The sequence below is a fragment of the Psammomys obesus genome, unplaced genomic scaffold (assembly GCF_907164565.1).
Source record: "Psammomys obesus unplaced genomic scaffold, mPsaObe1.curated_primary_1811, whole genome shotgun sequence".
NCBI lineage: Eukaryota > Metazoa > Chordata > Mammalia > Rodentia > Muridae > Psammomys > Psammomys obesus.
The window spans coordinates 11,283,472-11,305,407 of record NW_026596034.1 but is presented as its reverse complement, the minus strand read 5'-3'; the positions used below and the strand labels follow the sequence as shown (position 1 = coordinate 11,305,407).

Below are 21,936 nucleotides of genomic sequence, written 5' to 3'. Positions count from 1 at the left end.
GGCTCCGCCCGCAAAGATCCTAAAGTTCTCAGGGGAAAGACAAAAGCGTTTTCACCAGGCCCTAGACAAAAGCTCTGCATGGCAGTGCGCAATTAAAAAAAAACAAAAAGTATTGCCATTCTTCAACCACCGCTTCCACAGACCCTGCGTGGCTTCCTGCCGTTGCTTCATCAGACCCTCCAGGCTGGGCAGCTGTGGCCGATTCTACAACGCTTAAAGCACGCTGGCTTGTTTTGCCTTGGCCTCCCAGCTTTGCCTGGAGCAGGTAGAGGCTGCACAGCAGGCTGAGGCTGCCCAGCAGAGTGACTGGAGCAGTCAACAGGCGGTCGGGAGCTGCTCCAGGACTAGCTAGAGACCTAGTGCAGAGCCCTGTGCTGTGGAGGCAAGAAACTTCCTGTCACCGTTTAGCTGTTTGTCCTCAGGCAAATTACTCAATCGCTCCGAGGCTCCGGCTTTTCACACTTTATGTTTTAGATGATAAAAAGAGATAATATACCTGGGCACACAGTCCATCTTAGGTGTTTTGGAGAATGTGATTTGATTGATGATTAATTGATTGAAATTGAGTTAGTCTCTCTATATAGACCTGGCTGTTCTGGAATTCACTGAGTAGACCAGATTGGCCTCAAATTTACCCCCCTCTGCTTCCCAAGTGCTGAGACTTAATGCCTGAGCCACTACACCTGGCTACAGAGTGATTTTTGTTTTGTTTTGTTTGTTGTTTGTTTTTCGAGACAGGGTTTTCTCTTTATAGCCCTGGCTGTCCTAGACTCCCTTTGTAGACCAGGCTGGCCTTGAACTCACAGCTATCTGCCTGCCTCTGCCTCCCAGAGTGCTGGAATGAAAGGCGTGTGCCACCACACCCAGTTTCTGGTATGTTTTTTTTCTTTGTTATAAATTTATTTTTTTTGTTAATTACAATTAATTCACTTTGTATCCCAGCTGTAGCCCCCTCTCTTATCCCCTCCCAACTCCATCATCCCTCCCTCTTCTCCTCCTTTGCCCCTCCCCCAGTCCACTGATAGGGGAGGTCCTCCTCCCTTCCCTCTGACCCTAGCCTATGAGGTCTCATCAGGACTGTCTGCATCGTCTTCCTCTGTGGCCTGGTAAGGCTGCTCCCCCATCAGGGGGAGGTGAACAAAGAGCCAGCCACTGAGTTCCTGTCAGAGACAGTCCCTGTTTCCCTTACTAGGGGACCCACTTGGACACTGAGTTGCCATGGGCTACATCTGTGTAGGGGTTCTAAGTTATCTCCATTCATGGTCCAGATTGGAGTATCAGTCTCAGAAAAGACCCCTGTGCCCAGGTTTTTGGGTTCAATTGCACTTCTTGTGGAGCTCCTACAGTATGGTTTTAATTGAAGCAAAATTGGTGTGTGTGTGTGTGTGTGTGTGTGTGTGTGTTTGTGTGTGTGTGTGTGTTTCTATCCTCCACTGTTTGTCAGCTTCTGTCATAGGAATCTGCGTCAGATTTTCACCAGGTGTGTGGGGATTGGCTTGTGGCTCAGGAGAGCTTGTGTCTGGCATGTACAATGGGTCCATCCTTAGTGTCCAAGGCAGTCATTGTAGGCAAGGGTGGGGCTCACCCTTGTAGGAAACCCTGTCACCAAAAATAAACATTGCTATCAGAAAGAAATGCTGCTAGGCTTTCTCAAAGCTCCCTTCAGAAAAAAGGCCCATATTACACACTCCCACTGAAGGTGGCAAGAGTCAGCATTTGCATACATGCTTCCAAGGCCCAGACTTCACCAGAAGTATCTGCCAGTCTCCTTCTAATCTAAGAAAGAGTTACACATCCTTCTGTGTGTTTGCTGACCATTCCCACATCTTTTTCTGGGAACTGTTGGGTCCTTTGCACTCGAGTGTGGGAAGGATCTTCTCATTATGGTCTGTTCCTTTCAGGTTGGTCCACCAGGAGCTGTGACAGAGCTAAGATGTGGAGTCCTGGGGGAGAGGAGGGTTGGGCATTTGCTTTTTAAATACCTTTTGCCAGTATTTAACTTAAAAAACATTATCATGGACATTGCTACTTTCAATTTAAAGGAAGCTGGTTCACTTTCAAATATTAGGACAGAAAATAAAATTCATGATAAAGGAATGGCAGAGCAAAGAGTAAAACAGGGTAAAATGTATTAGAGCATATTTTATAAAAGTGGGGTCTGTATGTGACAAAATTTAAATTCGCTTAGACTCTTGGCTACTTTGTGGGGGCTATTTAAGATGCACTGAGGCCCAGTGCTAGGCTCAGTCTCTGGGAGAGTTCATTCTTTCATTCACATGAAATCTGAGGAAGAGTGGAGAGAAGAAAGGACTCAATGAGGGCAATGTGATCAGGGATCAGAAAAGGGGACGGGTGGCCTTAGGGTAGGTAAGAACACAGTTTTCCTCCATCTTGCTGTGAACCCCAGCAGGGCACCCAAGGGACACTCTTAGCACCCAACACAGAAGTATAGAGAAGAGTCCTTGTGGCTTAGCCCAGGCTGCACCTCAAACTCAAGATTCGGGGGAGCGCTGGGACAGCAAGTGTGTCTCCCTCCTCTCTCCCTCCCCACCCTTTCCCGTGCCACACTCAGTGGGAAGATTGTTAAACATGTGTTGTGGGGTTGTTTTCTGAGGACTTTGAAAACCTCAGTGTGAGTTCAACAGTTGGGAGTGCAAACAGGTGAAGGCAAACCGAGGTCAGAGGCCAGAAGTTAATCCACTGCCCCTATAACCTGTTCCTTATCTCGTCAGTCCCCTTCCTACACTCACCATCAGCCTCTTTCCCTTCTACAGCCACAGCCTGAGCACAGCCCAATCCTTACCCTTCAGGCTCAGAGTGCCACGAGCCTCCCCCAGGCAAGCAGCTACCACGTTTGTGCCCCTTTTTGGCACCCTGTACCTCCTGAGTGAGTAAATAGCCAGTGGGTAAGTGGACAAATGGCACCGATGCACCAATGATCACAAAGGACAGACTATAATGTCTAATCTAAAGCCATTCAGATGACTGGCACATCACCCAGTCCTGAGCATCTCTGCCACCACTGGGTCCATATCACCACTGGGAGGAGCCTTGTTGGCCTGCCCAGGGTTGCCTGGACTGCCTGCTCTGCCCCAGATGTCCCCTGACCATGAGGAAAACAGCACTGTCACTTTCTCTCCAGAGTCTTCAAAGCTCAGGCTGGCTTCAAACTCCCTATGTGGTGGAGACAGAATTCAGAGATTCCTGCTCCTTCTGCCTCTACCTTCTAAGTGCATGTGTCACCACACCTGGTCCACTCTTGAGCCAGACACCTAACTCTGTTGTCTGCTGACTTCCCCAAGGAGAGGAGACTTTTTTAAACCAAGAGATGCTGATCCATGTGGCCAGTCACATGTCCACAATGACAGATGCTCAGAGAGGTGGACATCTAGGATACTTGCTAAAGTTGGAGCCAACAAGGAGGGGCTGGGTGCTGAGACAAGAGTGCCTCGCCACTCCACAGAGCTGTCGCTCAGCAATCAAGAGGAACACAGAGCCATCCACGGAGCCAGGGGTGGGAGCTGGCTGTCCTGGGGGAGAGGCAGGACTGAGAACCTTGTTGGTATGTTAAACTGAACTGCGTGAGACAGGAGTGGTCTGCGTCCCAGCTCCTGTCACTGATGACACTGTGATCAGTGCTGATGGGCGGGGGAGCCTGTGATGGATGGGCTACAGGGGCAGAGCAGCTACCCACCATTCCAGACTCGACTTCGAGAGGTCCCAATGCCGTCACCTGGAGCCCAGGGGCCAACTGAATAGCTCGATTGGCCCACCATGTCTGAGAATCTGGCTCTAGGCAGGATGGGTAGATATTTCTCTTTCCTCCCCACCTACAGCACCCTGTAGAGGGACAAAGGGAGCCTGAGACCCAGCATGATGGACTTTATTAGCAGAGAGATGACCTAATGGGACAAGGCCAAAAGACATGATGAGATGGTCACTGCGACTCCTCACTTTCCCGCCATGTCTGAACCCCTGCATCTCTTCCCATGCTTCCCAGGGCCCTCTGTAACACAGGGTCTCCCAAGCTTAGCAGGAGGGCTAGAGGAACCCACACTTGCTCACCTGAAACCAGCAGTAGAAAGAACAGGAGGCCCGGGCTCCCAGCTACTGCCATCAGTAGTCAGCAGAGTCCTGTGGCTGCGTGGTCACCCCGTCCCAAGCTCTGCTCAACTGACCTTCTTCCTGCCGCCTAACGTGTAGACACTGTTTCCTGTGGCCTCTCTCTCGTTCTTCCTGTCCAATGAATGGCGCCATCGGTGGGGTTGTGAAAGGTGAATGCAGGGAACTGGGTGGTGCTCCAAGCTCCAAGTCTCACGCGCCCCTGAGACCACCCACAGATGGAAGTGGGCTGAACTCCCACCACCCTGCCGGTGGACACTGAGGAGCTGGAGGCCATCAGCCACAGGAGTCTCTGCCCAGAGAAGCCCTAAGGCTTGGAGTCACACCTTCCCCATTTCCCTAGTAATGGTCTCTGAGGCTCATTCCTATTTCGGTATGTGTGTGCACGCATGTACTTGATTCATCTTCTTCCTGCCTGGGCCAGCAGCGACCATCTTGGGAATTATCTGATTGATTACTATCACACGCTAGTGCTGGTTAACTGATTATGCAGCTCACGGAGCGGAGCAACTCCGTGCATCTCATGTCAGCAGTCCTTCCCATGACTGTGAGAGGGGCCAAGCAACGGACAGTTGCCTCAGGGTCCCATGCAAGCTGATTGCCAGTGTCCAGATCTGAGGAGACCTGTAAGCAGCCAAGCACACCCATGACATGGAAAGCATACAGGCAAGGCCAGATGTGAACCCAACCCACTGGGCCCTGAGAGGAGAGAGGAGCTGACGCTGCAAGCCTTGAGCCTCTCCCAAGGCTGGATAACCAGGAGAATAAACTGGAACGGAAGGGTGAGCCCTGTGGAGGTGGGGGGAGGTGACCACACAGACATAATCTGTGGAGGCCACTGCCTGGCCTGCTGACCCTGCAGAAGCTGTCTGCTGCTTGGCCCCTCTCACATGGACAAGGCCAGGCCCTTGGTTGTCCACAGCCACTTGGGTGAATGGGAGAGCTCACTAGGCACCCCTGTGACTAGACCCCTGTCTGTTCCACTCTGGGGTCTTTCAGGGGAGCTGTCCAGCTATAGCTATCCTCTATCTCTCCTTCCTTCCACATGGTCTCCTGCTGGGCCCTTTGGACCTGAGGGGGTGTGGGAAGGGGTGGTGGGTCACTCCTGTTCCGTAAAAGGTAGGTGGGGATATGGGCTGGAGTCCCAGGTCAGAATCCAGAAGTTCCTGTGTCCTCAAGCTTCCTTTGACAGGAAGATGGGAGCCACTGGGCCTGCCCCTCCTCCAGCCAGCCTCCTATGGCTGTTTGTGACCTCCCTCCTAGAGCTTCTGGCGAGGGCAGGAGAGTGAGAGATGGTGGTCCCTGACATGTCGACCCCAGAGTTCTCCCAGCTGCTTTCCCTGGAGCAGCGAGAGATGGGGGTGGGGTGTGACTGTAGACCTGGGCTCATCTCAGACTTCAGAGGCAGAGGAATGATTCCCTCCTACCCTCCCCCCTCCCCCGCTCCCTCCCGATCTCCCTAGTTTTCTTGACAGTCTCACTATACAGTCCAGCCTGGTCTTGGAGTCTCAATCCTCCTGCCTCAGCATCTTAAGTACCGGGATCACAGGTGCCACCACACCCTGCTTTTTATAGATCTTAGCACTTGAACACAAGCGGGGACAATCATAACCTAAGGGGACAGACGCCGGAGACATGCCTCACCTGTGTCACATAGGGGGAGGAGAGATGTGAGGAACAGTCTAGAAGCAAAATCATTTCATGTTTGCAGCTCACCTGCTCCAGACTGGTGGCCAAACTGGTCCCTGTTGTCACATGACCAAAGTCTGAACTCAACTCAGCCCTCAAGAGTGGCCTCTTTGGCTAGGAAAGGTTTTACATGTGCCAAATTGTGAGGTCAATGGATTTTACACCCCAGGCTGGATTCCCCATGAAAGGCAACTGATGTGGCTTTCTGGGTCCTCCACGGTAGTCATGTCCAGCTGCAGCTGATGGTCACAATCTCCAAAGCACACACTAGTTGGCCACACTTTCCTGGGAAAGTGTCCCCAGGCACTTTCTCTCCCACACTGCCCTCTCCTCTTGGCCACTTCTTGATTATCCCTGAGACATCTGACTCAGCAATGCTAAAAAAAAAAAAAAAAAAAAAAAAAAAAAAAGATGAAAAGTCTCCAAACTGTGTTGCTTTGCCATGGCATTATATAACAGCTGGTTTTTATTTTCCTTCTCAACAATCTCCTACAGTTTCCAGACTCTCTACAAAGAGCTTTAATATCAAAAGACAAATGAATTGGTACTGAAAAAGAGCATCCTTCCCAACTTGAAGGCTGAGGTCAAGATGAAATGCCGCCTCCTGAAGGAAGTCCTCCTGGGTTGCCAGCCCTGTACCTAAAGCTCCAGGACATTGAGAGAGCTTTCAGGGGCCATTGCCAGGTCTGGTGACTTGTATTCTTACCACCTGGCACAGCCAGCATAAAACCAGGATGTGTTAGTAGGACAGAATTCACCACAAAAGGCAACCCGGTGTCCTCAGAGCCATCTGTGGTGATTTTGAAGACCACCCCTCATGAGAATATCAAGCTTGGCCAGTGTCACCAGAGAGGGGGCTGTCTGGATCTTCAGCATGCTGGGTTGAAAAAAGCGCCACATCCCACAATTCTTGCTGGAGGGAGGCTTCTGGAGAGGCAAAGGCCCCTCTGAGGTGTGAGCCAAGGTGAGGCAGCTTCGGAGAAAGGCTCAGACAGGTTGGCCTGGTCCAGCCCAGGAACCAAGGCCCACACAGCAGACAAAAGTTTATGGCAGGCACCAGGAAACTCCTGGAAACTGCTTCCCCAACTGCTTCACAGCATTGGCCTGGGACCCCATCTACCTTCAGTGCCACCCTCAGGATCAGAAGTCAGAGACAGGCAAAGTGCTACGTGGTGACCACAGGGACAGAGCGGCAAGAGCCAAGGCAGCCGTGCCTCAGGCAGGATGTGTCAGCCTCTTAGATCTAACCTAAACCCTAGTTTGGGCCTGCAGGTCTCAACACCCAGCAGCTGGGCCCAGAGGTGGCTAGAAAGACAAGGCCCCAGCTCCAGGCTGAAACAGCTGTGAGGACAGCCCAACAGACAGAATGGCAGTGTGCTTCTGAGCCCTTTGGGGACCAAAGTAGTTCCCCAAGATCAGCTAGGTATCTACCTATCAGAGCGACAGCCCTATCCCTTGTAGGACCAGGGCCTTCTCTAGCATGCCACTAACCAACGAAGGCAGGGCACAGCACCAGGCCACAGACAGTGTGAGCGGAGGCCATATGTGTGTTCTCCCAAGGGGAGCTGGGGCGGTGGCCTAGATGCGGCTGGAAGAGGTGCTGCCGGAGCTGATGGGGAGCTTGACGCTGTCAGAGTTGCTCTTCAGAGGTGAGGGACCACCTTGGGACTGGAACCGCATGGACCAGTACCACAGGAAGATGAGGAAGCCTGTGGACAGCAAGACAGAAGGGTCACCAGGCAGCAAGACTGTCTAGCCCTTGCTCCTTTCTCTAAGAGTGCCTCTGCTCCAAGGGTCCTGCCATGTACTCAGGGCCCTGGAGCTACTTGGAATGGTTCAGGACACTGTGGCTTATCTGAGTCTCCTTGGGTGGCTGCAAGCTTTCTTGACCACTCTGTCTGCCTCACGGGAACTGAGTGGGTAGCTCAGGCTGCCACCCTGGGGTTTCTTATACGGCCTGTACATAGTAAGTGCCTAGCAAAGTCTTGTCCTACCGGTGGCCTGCAGGCACCCATTTTGGAAGGAGACAAATGAGCCCAGAAAAGGGAGTATTTGGGGTTCCCTGGCCACCTCTTCCTTCCGCTCCACGTCTGGACAGCCTAACACCTGGAGGGGCAAGGTGCTACGGAGCAGGACCAGGGCCCACGCCATGCCTACCTTGGAAGGAAGTTACAATGCTGAAGAGGTAGAGGATGACAAGCTGGAAGGTGCCAGAAGCAAAGGAAAAGAAGACCAAGGCCCAGGGAAGGCCAAGGACCAGGCTGAGGCCCAGCAGGGTCAGCACGTGGGGCCACTTCTGGCTGTGTGGACGAAGCCGCAGGAGCTGCACCACCATGGTGGTCAACATGGCCAGGTTGAACAGGAACACCAGGCTGAAGAGGCCCAGGTTAGTGACATAGCTAACCAGGGAGTCACGGATCCAGCACCTGGAAACAGCAGGAAGCTGGGCTCAGCTCAGGGGTGGGAGCATCGGGGCCCTGGAGGGTGCCGGGCAGGGTGCCTGGACCACTCATTATTTACAGGCACTGCTGGCCTTCTGTTTATAGTCTTCATGTGATTTTAAAAGTTAGTTTAAAGAATATATTTATTTTTAATCATGTGTATGCGTCTCTGTGGCTATGTACACGGGAGTGCTGGTGTACATGGAGGCCACTGAGGTCAGAGGCGTCAGACTTTTTTGGAACTGGAGTTATCGGTGGTTGTCAGCTGCCTTATGTGGGTGCTGGGAACCAAACTCAGGTCCTCTGCAAGAGCAGTATGCACTCTTAACCACTGAGCCATCTTTGGTGTCATTTTGAAAGAAAGGAATGTGTTAAGGAACCCATGTTCTTGACAGTGCAAGGTTGAGGCAAACCTACGAGGCCTTGGGGGGTGGGAGGCAGGGAAATGCCTTCAACACGGAGCCAGGGGCAAGCATTCTCCCTGGCCTGGTACTCAAGCACCCTGGCTTCCGGTTTCAGAGTGTCCTCTCGCAGCTGACATGAGTTAGGAGGGTGGTGGAGGGCTCATCCTGACCCCACTTCCGTACCAACCCCACCTCCACACCAGCTGACCCATGTGCTAACCACCGTTGGTCAAGAGTGAGTCCCCATGCTCTCTGGGCCAAAGGCCTCCATCTGCCTCAGAACTAGTGACTGTCTGTAGTAAGGAAGCCTGATGGGAGACCTTGTGACCCCACACTCCTCCACTGAGGCTCAGAGAAAGGCCAGGCACCTGATCGCTGAGGGCCAGACTTGGCTTCTCTTAGTTCCTCTGATCTTTAGCCCCGGGCTCTGGCCAGCACCCAGGCCCAATCCTCCAGCACACTGGAGCCCACAGCCTCCTGGCCACACTGGCCAGGGAAGGCTGCTGTCCCCGCCCATCTCTTGAGGCCCATACTCCTGCCCCTAGCACAGCCACTCACATAGAAGGGTATATGACGTGCTCTGGAGTCCGGCGCACAGCCAGGATAATGGGGCCATAGTTGTTCACATCGACCAGCGCCACCAGAGTGACCAGGAAGACCGGAAAACCTGCAGGCAGCGAGCAGAAGCTCAGGCTCCACCTCCAAACCCATTTTCTCTGCTCCCATTAGGCTTGAGTAGGTCCTCTCTGGTTTCCCAGAAAGGTTAGGCTCTCTTTCCACTTTTCCCTGTCCCTTCCTGGGTCTCCCAAGAGAAAAGACCTGCGGCCCACTGCTGAAGCATGGTCAAACATAGAAGATAAACAGTATGATGGGGCTGGTGGGATGGACAGTAAGAGGACAGCAGGAACTCTGGCAGAGAGGACATCTGTCTTGGCCCTGGCACACTGATATGTCAAAACAGAAAGTTCCTTGGGCGAGGGGCCGTCCACATTGCCAAGGCTGTCACAGTCAGCTAGAGTTTTGTAAATCCTGGGCAGAAGGTTAATGAGGGAGACAGGAAGAGCAGCAAGTGGGGTGGGGGTCATGGAGAGGTCAAGATCTGTGCAATGTCCAAAATGACAGGAATCTCCGGGCCCCAGTCTGACTTGAGAAGTGTGGGTCACAGGTGAAGTAAATTGTCACCAGCCAAAAGAACAAATGTCGAAGCCACAGAGACTCTGTCACAAACTTCTTGGGGAGTCTACAGGTGGTGTCCCTGCTTGCTGCTGGTGTAAGTGGCCCTGGGCCCTGTGGAGGAACTGGTTGATCTCCCTAAGTGCGGAGGAAGAACCTTCTGTCTGTGCTTAGTCCGAAGCCTGGTGGGCAGCAGGATGAGACAGTGGGTTCCGGGGTCCCCTCTCCCCTGCCACTTACCCCAGCCCACGACACTCAGCTTGAGCAGATAGCCAGGGACGTAGGTTCCGAAGACCTCAACCACCAGCCGGTAGAGGTTGTAGCCCTCGAGGCCCATCCAGGAGAGGCACGCAAGCAGGGAGAAGTGCAGGAAAACGGCACTGGTGCGACAGGCTGCTTCGGAGCCCGCCAGTGCCACGGGCTCACTGAGCAGGAAGCTCACGTCCAGCAGGAAGACTGCCAGCAGCAGGTTCATGTGCACTTTGATGGTATAGTCACGTGACTTCCTCCTACAGGGAGCACGCTGCCGGTGGGCCAGTGCAGGGACAGGGGCATGGCCCTGTTCTGTTCTCCCTCCTCATCCTCCTTTTGCTTTCTTCCCGAGCCCCCTCCTCCAGGAGGCCTTCCAGGTCGGCCCCATGGCTGCCTGCCCATGTGGCTATGAGTAGATCTGGACATCTTCCCAGCAGCACAGTGTGGACCTGCGTGCCAGGATTCTAAGGAGTTCCAGAGTTGAAGCAGAAGTTGCTGGCCCCACTATAACCATCCTCAGCTCACTCTTCCAGCTGGCACTGCCCTGGGCTAATCCAGTCCACCTCACACCGCTTTCTCCTCTACGAGGTGTAAGGATGGCTCTGGCGGAGGGTCTGGTGCAGGAAGCACGCATTTCCTACAAGTCCCCTGCCCCTGTCCCTGCACCTATTGCTCAGCGCTCTGCCCACCTCAGCCTCCACAAAGGTAATCACTGTCCATCCTCGGAAGCACCTGTACAGCCTTGGTTACACCTGCAGATGCACCTGGCCATGATTCTCCTGCTTATGACACAGACATACCCAGCTCGACCCTTCCTCCCCCACCTCAGGACAACTGAGGACCTGTAGGGTGTCTCCTAGAGCTAAGGCTGTCTCTGCTCCACTCAGGAAGGCCCAGGGCCTAACTGACCTCAATGCAGGCTTACATCAAATTGGACAACCTCTACCACTCCCTCCCTGTGAGCCTTCAAAGTTGAGGACCCTCTTTGGACAGTGGGAGGCATGTGGGCATTCCACGTGAAGTCGCCTACTTCCATTTCCATCACTGTTGTGCCATCGCTACCCTGTGTGCGCTCAAGCTTGGGTTTGATTGTGCAGATCCTTGGTGCTAACACTGGATTAACTCATGTCTACCGCTGCTGTCCAACAGCCGGAGTGAGGTTGTCGGCAAAGAGTCCACCAACAACTTCCCAATGACGCACATGTTTGGGTGAAGCAAGCCTGCAGGGGAGGAGTCCTAGCCTACAAGGATAACACGAGTCCACCTTTCTTCTCCTGGCCTACCTGGAACAGAGGTAGGCAGCAATGGTGAAGACACACGCCAGAGCAGAGATGACACAGCCCACGTAGGTCAGGAGTGTAAGGTAGTGTTTGTGAATGGCTTCTACCTCCGTGGATGACACCTGAGTGGGGACAGAGTGGTGGTCTCAGCATACTCCCATCCCCAGTGGCCAGTGTGTATTCCTAGCCACATGGGAGCTGGCAAGCCCCTCGCACCCGAGTGCTCTTCTGGGGGCCTCTGTGACTTCCTCCCATCCCTGAGGCAGTCTCTGACTCACAAAGAGCAGGCACCCTCACCCAAGAAGTATGCTCTGGCCTGTCCCAAGCCACACAAAGCCCTAGCTGATGCAGCTTTAGCTGGGTATTGTCCACTGGACAATGGCACTCAGGCGCCAATTGGCAGCAGAAGCTGTGCTCAGAATTTAAAATGTCTTGGGACCACTGAAGCTGCATCAGCTCCGGAGCCCAGGACATGCTCGCCCTATGTGCTCCCGAGAGCTGGTGTTGGGCAGTCTATGTACTTTTTACTTAGTCCATTTTCTCCTCAAAGTGGGTTTATCAGGATAGAACCATATTGTAAGCCAAGAAGAATCCTAGTTTTACGATATTCGACACAAAGATAAACTGTCCGGCTTTACACACCAAGGGATTCTGGGAGCGTGAGATCATGTCACTATAAGACACAGTTTCCTGGCCCGGGCCTGCAGGTTGGGAGCAGGAATCCGCATGTTCATCACACACTAGCACTTGAGAACAAAGAATGAACACAGGCTTCCCAGGCCGGCGGTTAGTGACCTGCGCAGCCTCAGCAACATCCTTTGAAGTAGGATGACGACAGGAGCTACCTTGGCAGGTTATTTGAGATTAAGTGAGTCAACAGGTTCTGAGTACGTAACATAGGACATGAGCTGTGGCCTGTGGCTGGACAGCAAGGGAGTTATGGGAGGAGGCACCTACCATCAGCACTGCAAAGTAGGTCAGATGGTTGCACAGGCAGGATGTCTGTGTGTCCCTGCTGACGGTCTCACAGCCCTCACTGCTCCAGCTCCCAGGGCTGCTTGCTGTGGGCAAGCACAGGACTCCGGTCAACCCCAGCCCTCAAGACCCTGCCACGCCCTCAATACAGGTCTGGGCCATTCCTGCAAATGTTTGCATCACACCAGCAGATCCCTGGCCTCCATCACTCCCTTCCTCTAAGGCCATCTCCAGAAACCCATCCCCGGGGATCCTCATCCCTCCCGCCCCGACAGAACTCCACGTCTCCTCCATACACATGTTCCCCCACTGTACTCACATGTCGGGTCTTCAACCCAGAACACGCACTGCAGAGTCACATTCTTCTGTGGAAACAAGAAGCACGGGCCCGCCGTAACTCACCCTCCACAGCCAACTCCCATGCTTTCTCTACAACCCACCCTGTGTGTTCTCTCTGCTCACCGTCCCTGTTCCCGCTACAGCCTTCCCTCGGTAGACCCCTCCCCCCCAGTCTACCTTTCATTCCTTCTAACGCCCACCCCTCATATTCTCATCACTACCCACCCTGCAGTCCCCACCCCTGTCCCAATCTGGGACCTGGCTGGTGGGTGCTCTCCATCGGGCAATCTTTTCATTAAAGACAAGTTGACAAGAACTGGGAGAGATGGGAAGCAGACGCATGACCCGGCGGGAAAGGATGCTGGCCCCATGGTTAGCTTGCTCACACTTACCGGCTGTGGCTGGTGCCGGAAGGTGAGTACCACAGGATCCGAGAGGTTGGTAACTTTGGTGTTCTGGACAACGATTCCCAAGACCTTCTCGCCCAAGACCTGGCTAGAATTCCTGTCCTAGATGTGAGATTGGGGTGGGGAGATTGGAGGTTTACGGCTGAGAAGAAAGGCTAAGAAGGCCTCTGCCTCTCTAGCTACTGTGACTCCCAGACACTTTGCTCTGAGACCCTCGTGGGTCATTCACGCTGTGGTGAGAACAACACTGCTTACACCTCTCCCAGGAGAATTGTGTGCTGCAGTGCCTTTTCTGCCTTTAGAAGAGAGGCTTTGGCTCCTGGGGGAGGGAGGTTAGTAGCTGTCTTCCCATCTCTCTGTCAGACATTTAAAAAAAAAAATCAGTTCCCCAAGGAACAGATGAGGGAGACTCCATACCTGGAACAAGGCTTGGCTGCTGAAGTCCACTACCAGGAGCCTCTTGGCAGTATCCCCGCGACGGCCTCTGGTCTGCTGGAATACCGCCCGGGGCAACAGCACGGAGTATGCCTGGACCTCACTCTGCTCCTCCTACACATCAAGAACCGTCAGTACCTCAGTACCGGGCCCAGCCTATGCCCCAGGTCCCCCTTGCACCGAACACCCCCCTCCTAAACACTGTGTTCTGGGCCACCCCACAAGATGCCAGGGAATCAGGTGGCAGGCGCTAAGGCTGAGAGGCCCTCCGTGGAGTCTTACAATCTAGGACTTCAGACAGTAGCTCTCCCGTGGGCTGTGGACTATCCCTGGACCCAAGGAAAGCAGAGGGTGCCACCATGCTGCATGGAATGGTCCCACCTGCCCTTCTAGCCTACCCCCGACCCCAGGTCACCGGACCTCCTGCTGGGAATGAATCTGCAGATCCTCTAGCCTGGCTGTGGGTGGCAGCTTCCACACTGTGGCATTGACCCGGTCCTCCTCGAAGGACACTGTGTCTCCCAGGAAGTTCACAGAGGTCAGCTTTGACTCCAGGCTCTGCAACTGCCTGGTGTGAGGGAGAACATGGTAGGTGACTGAGGGAAGAAAGGAGGGATGGTCTAGGTACATGGGATAGGCAGGTACAGAAAGGAGAGGAGGCCAAGGATGAAGGACACAGCAGCTGGGTATGAAGATGGAGGGGAGTGGCATCGAGGGACAATGTTCTGGAATTCGGCCCATGACTATGACTGACTTATGCCTGAGTTGCTCCCAGCCTCTCTCAAGAGATTCAATGCCCCAGACTTTTGTACGGAAGAGTCCAGCCGGGTACTGCCTGGGTGTGCGCGTTGGTATCAGTTTTTATTGACAACCCAGCAGGATCCACTGGAGGAGGTCCAGCCTCAGGGAAGGCTTCCCAGCTTCCCCCAGCCCAGGTTAACTCTCCCACCAGTTCCCTAGGACGGTAACCCACACTCACTGGCTGACGAGAGCTGCTGAGGGCCGCCGGGAGGCCTTGTGAGGATGCTGCAGGAACCTGCTGAGCAGCTGCAGTTCCTTCTTCAGATCACACATGTCCACAGATGCATTGTGGGAGACCTTGTGTGGGGCATCTGGGAGGGCAACAGACTGCCTGAGCTTGCCACCTAGAGCAATGGGCAGCACACAGCGCATGCAACCCTCCTGTGGTACTCCATGCTTTTATTTGCTTTGCAGTAGAGAGAACGGAGAGCCCCAGAGGCAGAGGAGAGCCCAGGTCACTGGAACATGAAGGCAGCTAAGCAGGAGCGTTCTCCTAGGGCCTAATGCATATGAACACAGAAGATTCCAAGGTCCCAGGCCCAGCAGATCTCCTTGGGAATTATGTGGGTTCTGTGTGGCAGTCCAGGGGACCTCTCTGTCTCCAAAACCCTCTGCCCGAGCGCCTGGGAACCTGGGTGTCTCTAAGGACTTGAAGAGACCCAGGTGAGAAAAGCAACCATTTCCTGACCCACAAGGACATGGTCCTCAGGCCTCCCTGCTTTCCTGACCTTTGACCCTCTTAATTCTTCCTGCCCCTACCAATCAGCTGCTAAGATTCGTACCCTAAGCACCCACTCTATTAGTTGTGTAGCTCTCTGTAGCTCAGTTTCCTCTTTGTTGACATTGGGGTATATGGAGTGCCCACAGTTTATGTTGCTTCTACCCACTCTTCGTTTTTAATTAATCTATCCATGTGTCCATCCATCCGTGTGAGTGTGTGTGTGTATGTGCATGTGTGCATACACTGAGTTCCTGCAGAGACCAGAGGACGGTGTGGGGGCCCCTGGAATTGGAGTTATAGTTGTTTGGGGGCTACCCAGTGCAGGTGTGCGGGGAACTAAACTTGGGTCTTTGGCAAGAACAGCAAATGCTCTTAACCACTGAGCCACCTCTCCAGCCCCTGCACTTTAAATAGAAGCTGGGATTTATGGCTGCAGTGTAGCTCTGCCAGTGCTGATATTTTTTAGTGTTACATTTCCAGGTCAAGTTGCACTCCCCCTACCGTCTATCCCCCGTATCCTGACCTTAGTGTATGTACATAAGTATGACCCACTGAACCCCAGGACCTGTCAGCAATAACTTCTTTTTCACCATCCCCTTACTATCTGTGATAATTAATATTATCTAGAATCACCTACGCCACAAGCCCTGAGGCATGTCTGTGAGGGATTAGATTACATTAACTGAGGTGGGGAAATCTACCCTAAATGCAGACAGCACCCTAGACTTGGATCCTGGGCTACGTAAACAGGAGGGAAGCTGGCTGAGCAGACCTATTCATCACAGTCTCCTTTCTGACTGCAGATGCAAATGACCAGTTGCCTCAAGCAACTGCTGCCAGGACTTTTCCACCATCAGCCTAGGGTATAATAAACTATACCCTAGAACTGAGATACCCTAGAACTGTGAGCCAAAAGAAACCTTTTCTCCCTTAAGCTGCTTTTGTCAGAGTATTTTATCGTAGAGAGAAAAAGCAACTAAGGCAACTCTCCTAATGGCTGAAGAGATGCTATGGCCATCACAAACAGGAACAGACAAATGGTCCAGAGCACGGAGAGCAGGGCCGACACAGAAGTTCTCCAGGGTCAGCTGCCGCCCACCTCCACCATCCTACCCTCACCTCTGCCTTTTCACAGAGCTTCCACAAGCTCTCCTTGGATCCCACTCCCCCACTCCTCAGACACCTTTCCTGACTTCCTACTGCTGGAGGATGACCAAGTCCGGTGACCACAGCAGCCATCCGAACCCAGGTCCTCCTCGAGGGGCTTTCCACTCTCTTCCGTGCCTTCCACCCCACACCCATCCGTTCCTCCAGCCTTACTGTGGAAGGAGAAGACGAAGCTGGCTGCCCCAGGCAAGCTGGTGTTCTGGGGGCTTCGCCAGGAGCTGACGGAGGTGGCGACCAGTGGGGGGCCCTGCTCCAGGCTCTGCTCCTGTCTCTGGAAGCAAAGGAGGCTGGAGGCTCTGTTACTCAGCAAGTAGTCATTCTTGCCATAGCGCAGGTGGAGTCTCCCGCTGTGACGGCTCCAGTAGAGGCAGAAGTGGTAGAGCCCCCTAGGCTCTGGGAACGGCACCAAGAGGGGGGCCTCTGGGGCTGCAGGGAAGGGGGCCTTGATCCTGAGGGCCTTCTCCGTGTTCGACACGGAGATGTGCAGCTCCGAAGACTGGTCATAATGCAGGGTGCTTCCTTGCGTCTGGTTCCGCTGGCCGCAGAAGCGGAAGTCTTCTCGGGGACTGCCACCTCGGACACCTGAGGAGGCAGAGGTTATAGGCGGGACCAGACATGGGCAAGGACCTGGGACACACACATCCCAGAGCGCTATACCTCAAGGGTCTACAATAATGTATCTATCCTGCTCAAAAACTACTGTTTCCTTTTTCAAAACATGAAAAAAAAAATAAAAAAAACAACTGAAAATAAAGAATGGTTTCAAAATGGTAAAACAAAACAAAACAAAACCAAAGTTTAAATAGAGATTGTTTAATGAGACCATAATTGCCATAGACTGCTGCACAGGTGTGCACTGTCCAAGAATTCGCCCTTCAAAGTAGATGGGGGAGGTCACCCAGCCCATGACCCCCATTCCAAGGCACGCTCTGTGGGGCTGCATCTCAGAAGGAAGAGGTACCTTTTCGCTTCCCCCACGGTGTCCTCAACCAGCTATGCCATGCTTTGCAGACCCATCCCTTCCCCAGGGAGTCACAGACAGACATGGATGCATTAAAGTCACAACGAGAGCCTACCTGGAGCCAGGAAGAACAGGCTCAGTAGGAAATATACCATCTGCCGCAGCACCTGGACAGCCATTATCCTCCGCAGAAGTCACCACCTGGAAAAGAATGTGAGTATTATGACGTAAGGGGTGTGGCTGGGCCAGCCCCACAGTGGGAGGCCTGTGAGTGGGTGGGGAACGAGCTGGAGGCCATGCAGAGATGGTCAGGCCTCGCCAGAGCAGCAAGAGGCTATCGCTCTGCTTTTTGTTGTTCTGCCACATGGTGTAAGTGGCTCACAACGGGGCCCAGAGGCCACAGAGTCTAGACTGCACCTGTAGCCACCATTTTGCCGCAGAGGAGATTCAGGACAATGGGCTGTCTGCGTTTTCCCTACAGTCCCTGAGGTCTGGCTAGTTGCAGAAAGCCTGCCTTAGGGCCCAGTCTTAACAACATTTGATACCCCCACCTTTACCCACTGTCTGAATCCTCTATCCCCACACCACGAGCTGGCGCAGTCCCTCCTCATTCAGTGTGGTTACTTAACTCCTGGCTACCTTCAGAAACAGCCTAGTGTAGAGCCTGAAGCAGGAAAATAGCAGGGTGAACTGCTTTTTAAGTGCTGGAAGGAAGGTTGCTTTCTGTCATGACCACCAGGGGGAGCCAGCCACCAGGGCCTGGGAAGCTAGGGCAGGGAGGTGCGGGGTGGGGGCGGTTTGTCTGTGTTCCCTCCCCGATGAGGGTCAGTTCCATGGGTTCCACACTGACTCTGTGGGCCACTATTAGCTGAGTGCCAGCTGGCTACTAGCCTGGGTTCTTCTTGACCTTACACCTATGTGAACTCACACCAACCCTGGAGCTGTCCTCCATTGTGGACCCTCCCAGCTGGCCAGTGACCAAGCTGGGGGCCGACGTACACAGACTGCCATCCCTCAGCCTGTAGGGAACTATGTCAGACCACAGCGACAGACACTCCTCTGCCACAAGCTAGGCAAAGGAAAGTCTGAAAACATGGGGCACCAAAGGAGTCTGAATTTGGGGGGGGGGGATGCTAGGAGGGCCTCCTAGAAGAGGCAGATGTTAAACTCAGCATCCAGGTGGCTCAACCCGGATCTCTCATTGGGAGAGATGTCTCATTCTGTCACGCTGGTCCCCTTCAAGTGAGAGCCAGTCCCTCACACCCAAACATGAGGAACAGAACTTCAGTTTCTGAGACTGTGATCCTCATCTGGTGCAGGAGCATTACACAGAGAACAGGAAAGTTGTAGGGAGGGCAAGGGCTTCCTCCACTGGGGCACAGAGTTTCCCTGACATTCTCAAACTGCCACTGGCCACCTTTAACCAGCATAAGAAAGGCCAGCGTCTGGAAACAGGCCAGAGCCCCTCTTCCCTTTTCCTCTCTGCAGCCCCTGTCACTGTCCACTCAACCTTCAGTCCAAATGCCTCTTCTTCAGACAGACCCCCTCACTTCAACTTGAAGCCCACAAATCACCATCCATTTTATGACGTTTAGATCTGAAACCCAGAGAGAGCCAACGGCTTCATGAGGTCACACAGCTGGCTAGGATGCCTGTCCCTCTCAACGTGGGCCATTACTGTTAGTACAGGGCTGGGGACAAGACAGAGCCCATTTGTCTTACACTGATCCTCTGCAATTGGCCCTTGATAACAAAAGAGTGAGCTCCCCCTCAAGGGAGGGACACGGTGAGGCGGGGTCACCCTGGCAACCCATGGAAGTAATCAAACACAAACAAGGGGCCCCACTGCCCCTCCACTTCTGTGCTCCACCCCATCTGTGTGGAGCCATTCTAAGGAAGACACACACCCCACCCCACCCCCCGGCAGTCAGCATTCTTGGGGGTTTTGAGGAGCAGGTGATTGTGGCCTGGATCTCTTAGTGGACTGGACTCCAGAACCTGACCACCTGGATTCAAATCCCTGCTCCTGTACTTTACTAGTGATGCGCCCCGAATTTAGTTACCATATTTGGGCTTCATTTCCCTCTTGTAAAGGAGACTGCAAATCAAACCTACCTCAGATGTCATTGTGAGAATTAAGTCTACCAGTCTCCATAAAGGACTTGGAAGTGGGGTGCACACAGGGTACCACTGAAGTCAGATTGCCTCTGCATACCTTCTGTCCAGTGCATGCCTGTCCCTGACTCAGAACCCTTCCCCCCAATCCACATTCTATGTTCCCTCCCCAGTCCTCTGTCCTCTGCAGGTGGCCAGCCTGGCCTTCAGAGCACTTGAGGGGAAATTCCTCAACATGATCCTCCCTTCCGGACACAGTATCGGGAAGGCTATGACCCCACCCAGAGAACTTCCCTCCTCCTAGCTGGCCCTGAGTATCACAGGCTCCCAGGAGCAGGAGAGGGAGGCGATGGGGGTGGGGGCTCCTCTTCAGACAGCTAAGGGATGTCCACACAGGTCAGGGGGAGGACTGTCCTATCTGGCCACTTAGCATATTCCTGCCCGAGCCCCTCCCAGGGCTGTCCCAGCCTCACACCCCAAAGGGCATGGCCAAAGCCTATGAAGTGGCCCTAGGGCCTCCTGTAGGCATCCTAAGGTCTGGTCACTCTCTTCCCCGCAGCCTGCCTCCTGGCCAGAAAGAGGGAACTCCGCATTCTAGAAACCAAATCTCAGGAGCAGGGGCCCACCTCCTGGGGCCCACCTCTGACCTGTGCTGATGAAAAATGGCAAAGCAGACCAGTGTTGGTCACCAAATGCCAGGCCACAGCAAAGCTGTGCCATGTGCCACAGTACTGCCAGAACCAACAGTTACTGAAAAGGTGGATCAGCGGCCCCACCCAACAGTAGTACCAGCAAAGTCTGGAGAGTAACAGGGTCCCGGGTTTACCATTTCACAGATGAGAAAACCAAGGCCAGAAAAAGCCATCTCTCCCAAGAGCACACAGGGCTGCTGCTGAGCCCTCTCAAGAATCCTGGAAGTACACACCCCCTGGCTTGGGAGTCCCTTGAAGACAGAAAAACAGGAGCTGTAGAGAGGTCAGGGGCACACAGTAGGCAAGTCCAGCCTAGAGAGAAGTTGCTGGGCTGAGGCACCAGCTCCTCTTTCAGAGCAGCTGCCTTGACCTCAACTTCCTGTAAACAGGCAGTGAACAGAACAAGCTGAGCCAATCTGACACAATGGACGCCATCATGGGGTCCCCAGGGTTCACCGGGACAGAGGGGGGCTAGGGTTGTATGAGTCCAGATACCCCCCAAACCATTCCTAGCATGACTGGCTGCTGGGGAGGGGACTCCGAATGGTGGGCAGCGGTCCCAGAACTCACTTTCTCTCCCGAGGCCTGAGTCACTTCCCCTGCCATCCTGTGTGGACCTGCGTCACCTAGACACCACCAGTTCCTGGAAAACCCATTTCCTCCTAGGATGGAGGTGGAAGTTGAATGGGGACTAGAAGGGCTCTGGATTAACCCTTCCCAGGCAGGTACCTCATGTGTAAGTGGGACCCTTCATACCCACTAGGGTTACAGGTTAGCCTCAGGGTGATGGGTTCTGAATGACAGATTTCCACTGTGTCCTTCTGCTCAAAGCCCGAGTCTCCAGGAGTACCTGCCTTCTTCCCAGCCACATACAGCCCTGTGTGCCTCCTTGATAAAGTCTGGCCCCATCAGAGGTGCCCCAAACTGTCAGTGCACTGGGACCCACCCCAGGAAGATGCTTTGAAGGACATGGCCTGGGTCCTGTGCACCACAATTCAGGTGGGGCTTGGAGCCTGGCTTTGGCAGTATTCAGTAACTGAAAGGTCATACGTGGGAACCAGGGGTACCCAGCAGCTGGGCTCAGGCAGCATCAGAGCAAAGCAAAGGCCTGCTGCATTTACTCAGCTGAGAAAGAGCAAAACCTGGACAGGGACAAGAGGCAGGCAGGCGGCCTTTCCTAATTCACGACACAACACATAGTCCCCCAGTATTTAGCAAGGGGCTGGTCATCTGATAGGCCTACCACAAAACAGCCAGAAATGGAGATAAAGCTCATAGGAGGAAGAAAGGAGTCAACTAGTCTCCAGGTCTGAGTCTGCAGGGCCTTTCTGGGGACATTGAGGAGAGGCCCCAGCTTATCATCAGCTACTTCCTAACACGGGGCTTAGAATGTGTTCCTTGAGAGCTACGGAGGCTCAGGGGGAAATTAAGCACCTTCAGAGCATAAGCATGTAGAGCTTCGAGTGCGTGTGTCCACGAGCCCCTGAGCGTGCACTTGCAGTGTGCACTGGGTGAGGAAGGCTGGTGTAGACTACCTTATCTCTGCAGAGGCGGCGGCAAAGACACACAGCCAAGGCCGGAGTGGGAGTGGGGCCTGAGAGGTGGCACAGGCTTGAATGCACTGCCTCACAGAGCACAGGGATGAGAGGGTCCCCTTCCAACACCTTCCAGGCTTGGCTCACCAGCACAAGTCCCTCCTTACAAGCATCGCATACCCGGATGCTCTAAGGAGATGTTTACCAGACCCAGGGGACCAGCGCTCCCCTCCCCACTCAGCCAGACCTCACTTGGCTAGGTCCCCGGCTTCTGAGCACAATGCCTGTAAACGCTGGACTCTGCCTTCCGCATCTGCCCCCGCTTCACAGTTGGGTGACTGATGCCCAAGGAAGCGGACCCCTCCAGAGCCTACCCCTCACTGAGAAGGAGCACTGGGGTCACAGGGCAGCACAGTGACTTCAGGCT

General features: G+C 53.8%; 1 protein-coding gene across 7 annotated transcripts in view; it reads right to left on the bottom strand.

Annotated features, from left to right (window-relative positions):
- Window positions 1-6,243: 6,243 nt before the first annotated feature.
- Window positions 6,244-21,936, bottom strand: part of Adgrg1 (adhesion G protein-coupled receptor G1) — a 38,540-nt gene continuing 22,847 nt past the window's right edge. For 6 of the 7 annotated variants that reach the window (XM_055621284.1, XM_055621278.1, XM_055621279.1 and 3 more), the window contains exons 2-14: window positions 17,283-17,368; window positions 16,360-16,788; window positions 14,497-14,662; window positions 13,938-14,085; window positions 13,500-13,631; window positions 13,068-13,184; window positions 12,656-12,701; window positions 12,319-12,422; window positions 11,365-11,483; window positions 10,070-10,338; window positions 9,215-9,323; window positions 7,969-8,237; window positions 6,244-7,520 (exon numbers count right to left, since the gene is read on the bottom strand). In XM_055621284.1, the coding sequence (XP_055477259.1) occupies window positions 7,390-7,520; window positions 7,969-8,237; window positions 9,215-9,323; window positions 10,070-10,338; window positions 11,365-11,483; window positions 12,319-12,422; window positions 12,656-12,701; window positions 13,068-13,184; window positions 13,500-13,631; window positions 13,938-14,085; window positions 14,497-14,662; window positions 16,360-16,788; window positions 17,283-17,346 (2,103 nt within the window). In that variant the 5' untranslated portion in view covers window positions 17,347-17,368 and the 3' untranslated portion in view covers window positions 6,244-7,389. The remainder of the gene's footprint in view (window positions 7,521-7,968; window positions 8,238-9,214; window positions 9,324-10,069; window positions 10,339-11,364; window positions 11,484-12,318; window positions 12,423-12,655; window positions 12,702-13,067; window positions 13,185-13,499; window positions 13,632-13,937; window positions 14,086-14,496; window positions 14,663-16,359; window positions 16,789-17,282; window positions 17,369-21,936) is intronic. The other variant, XM_055621285.1, reaches the window with a different exon arrangement.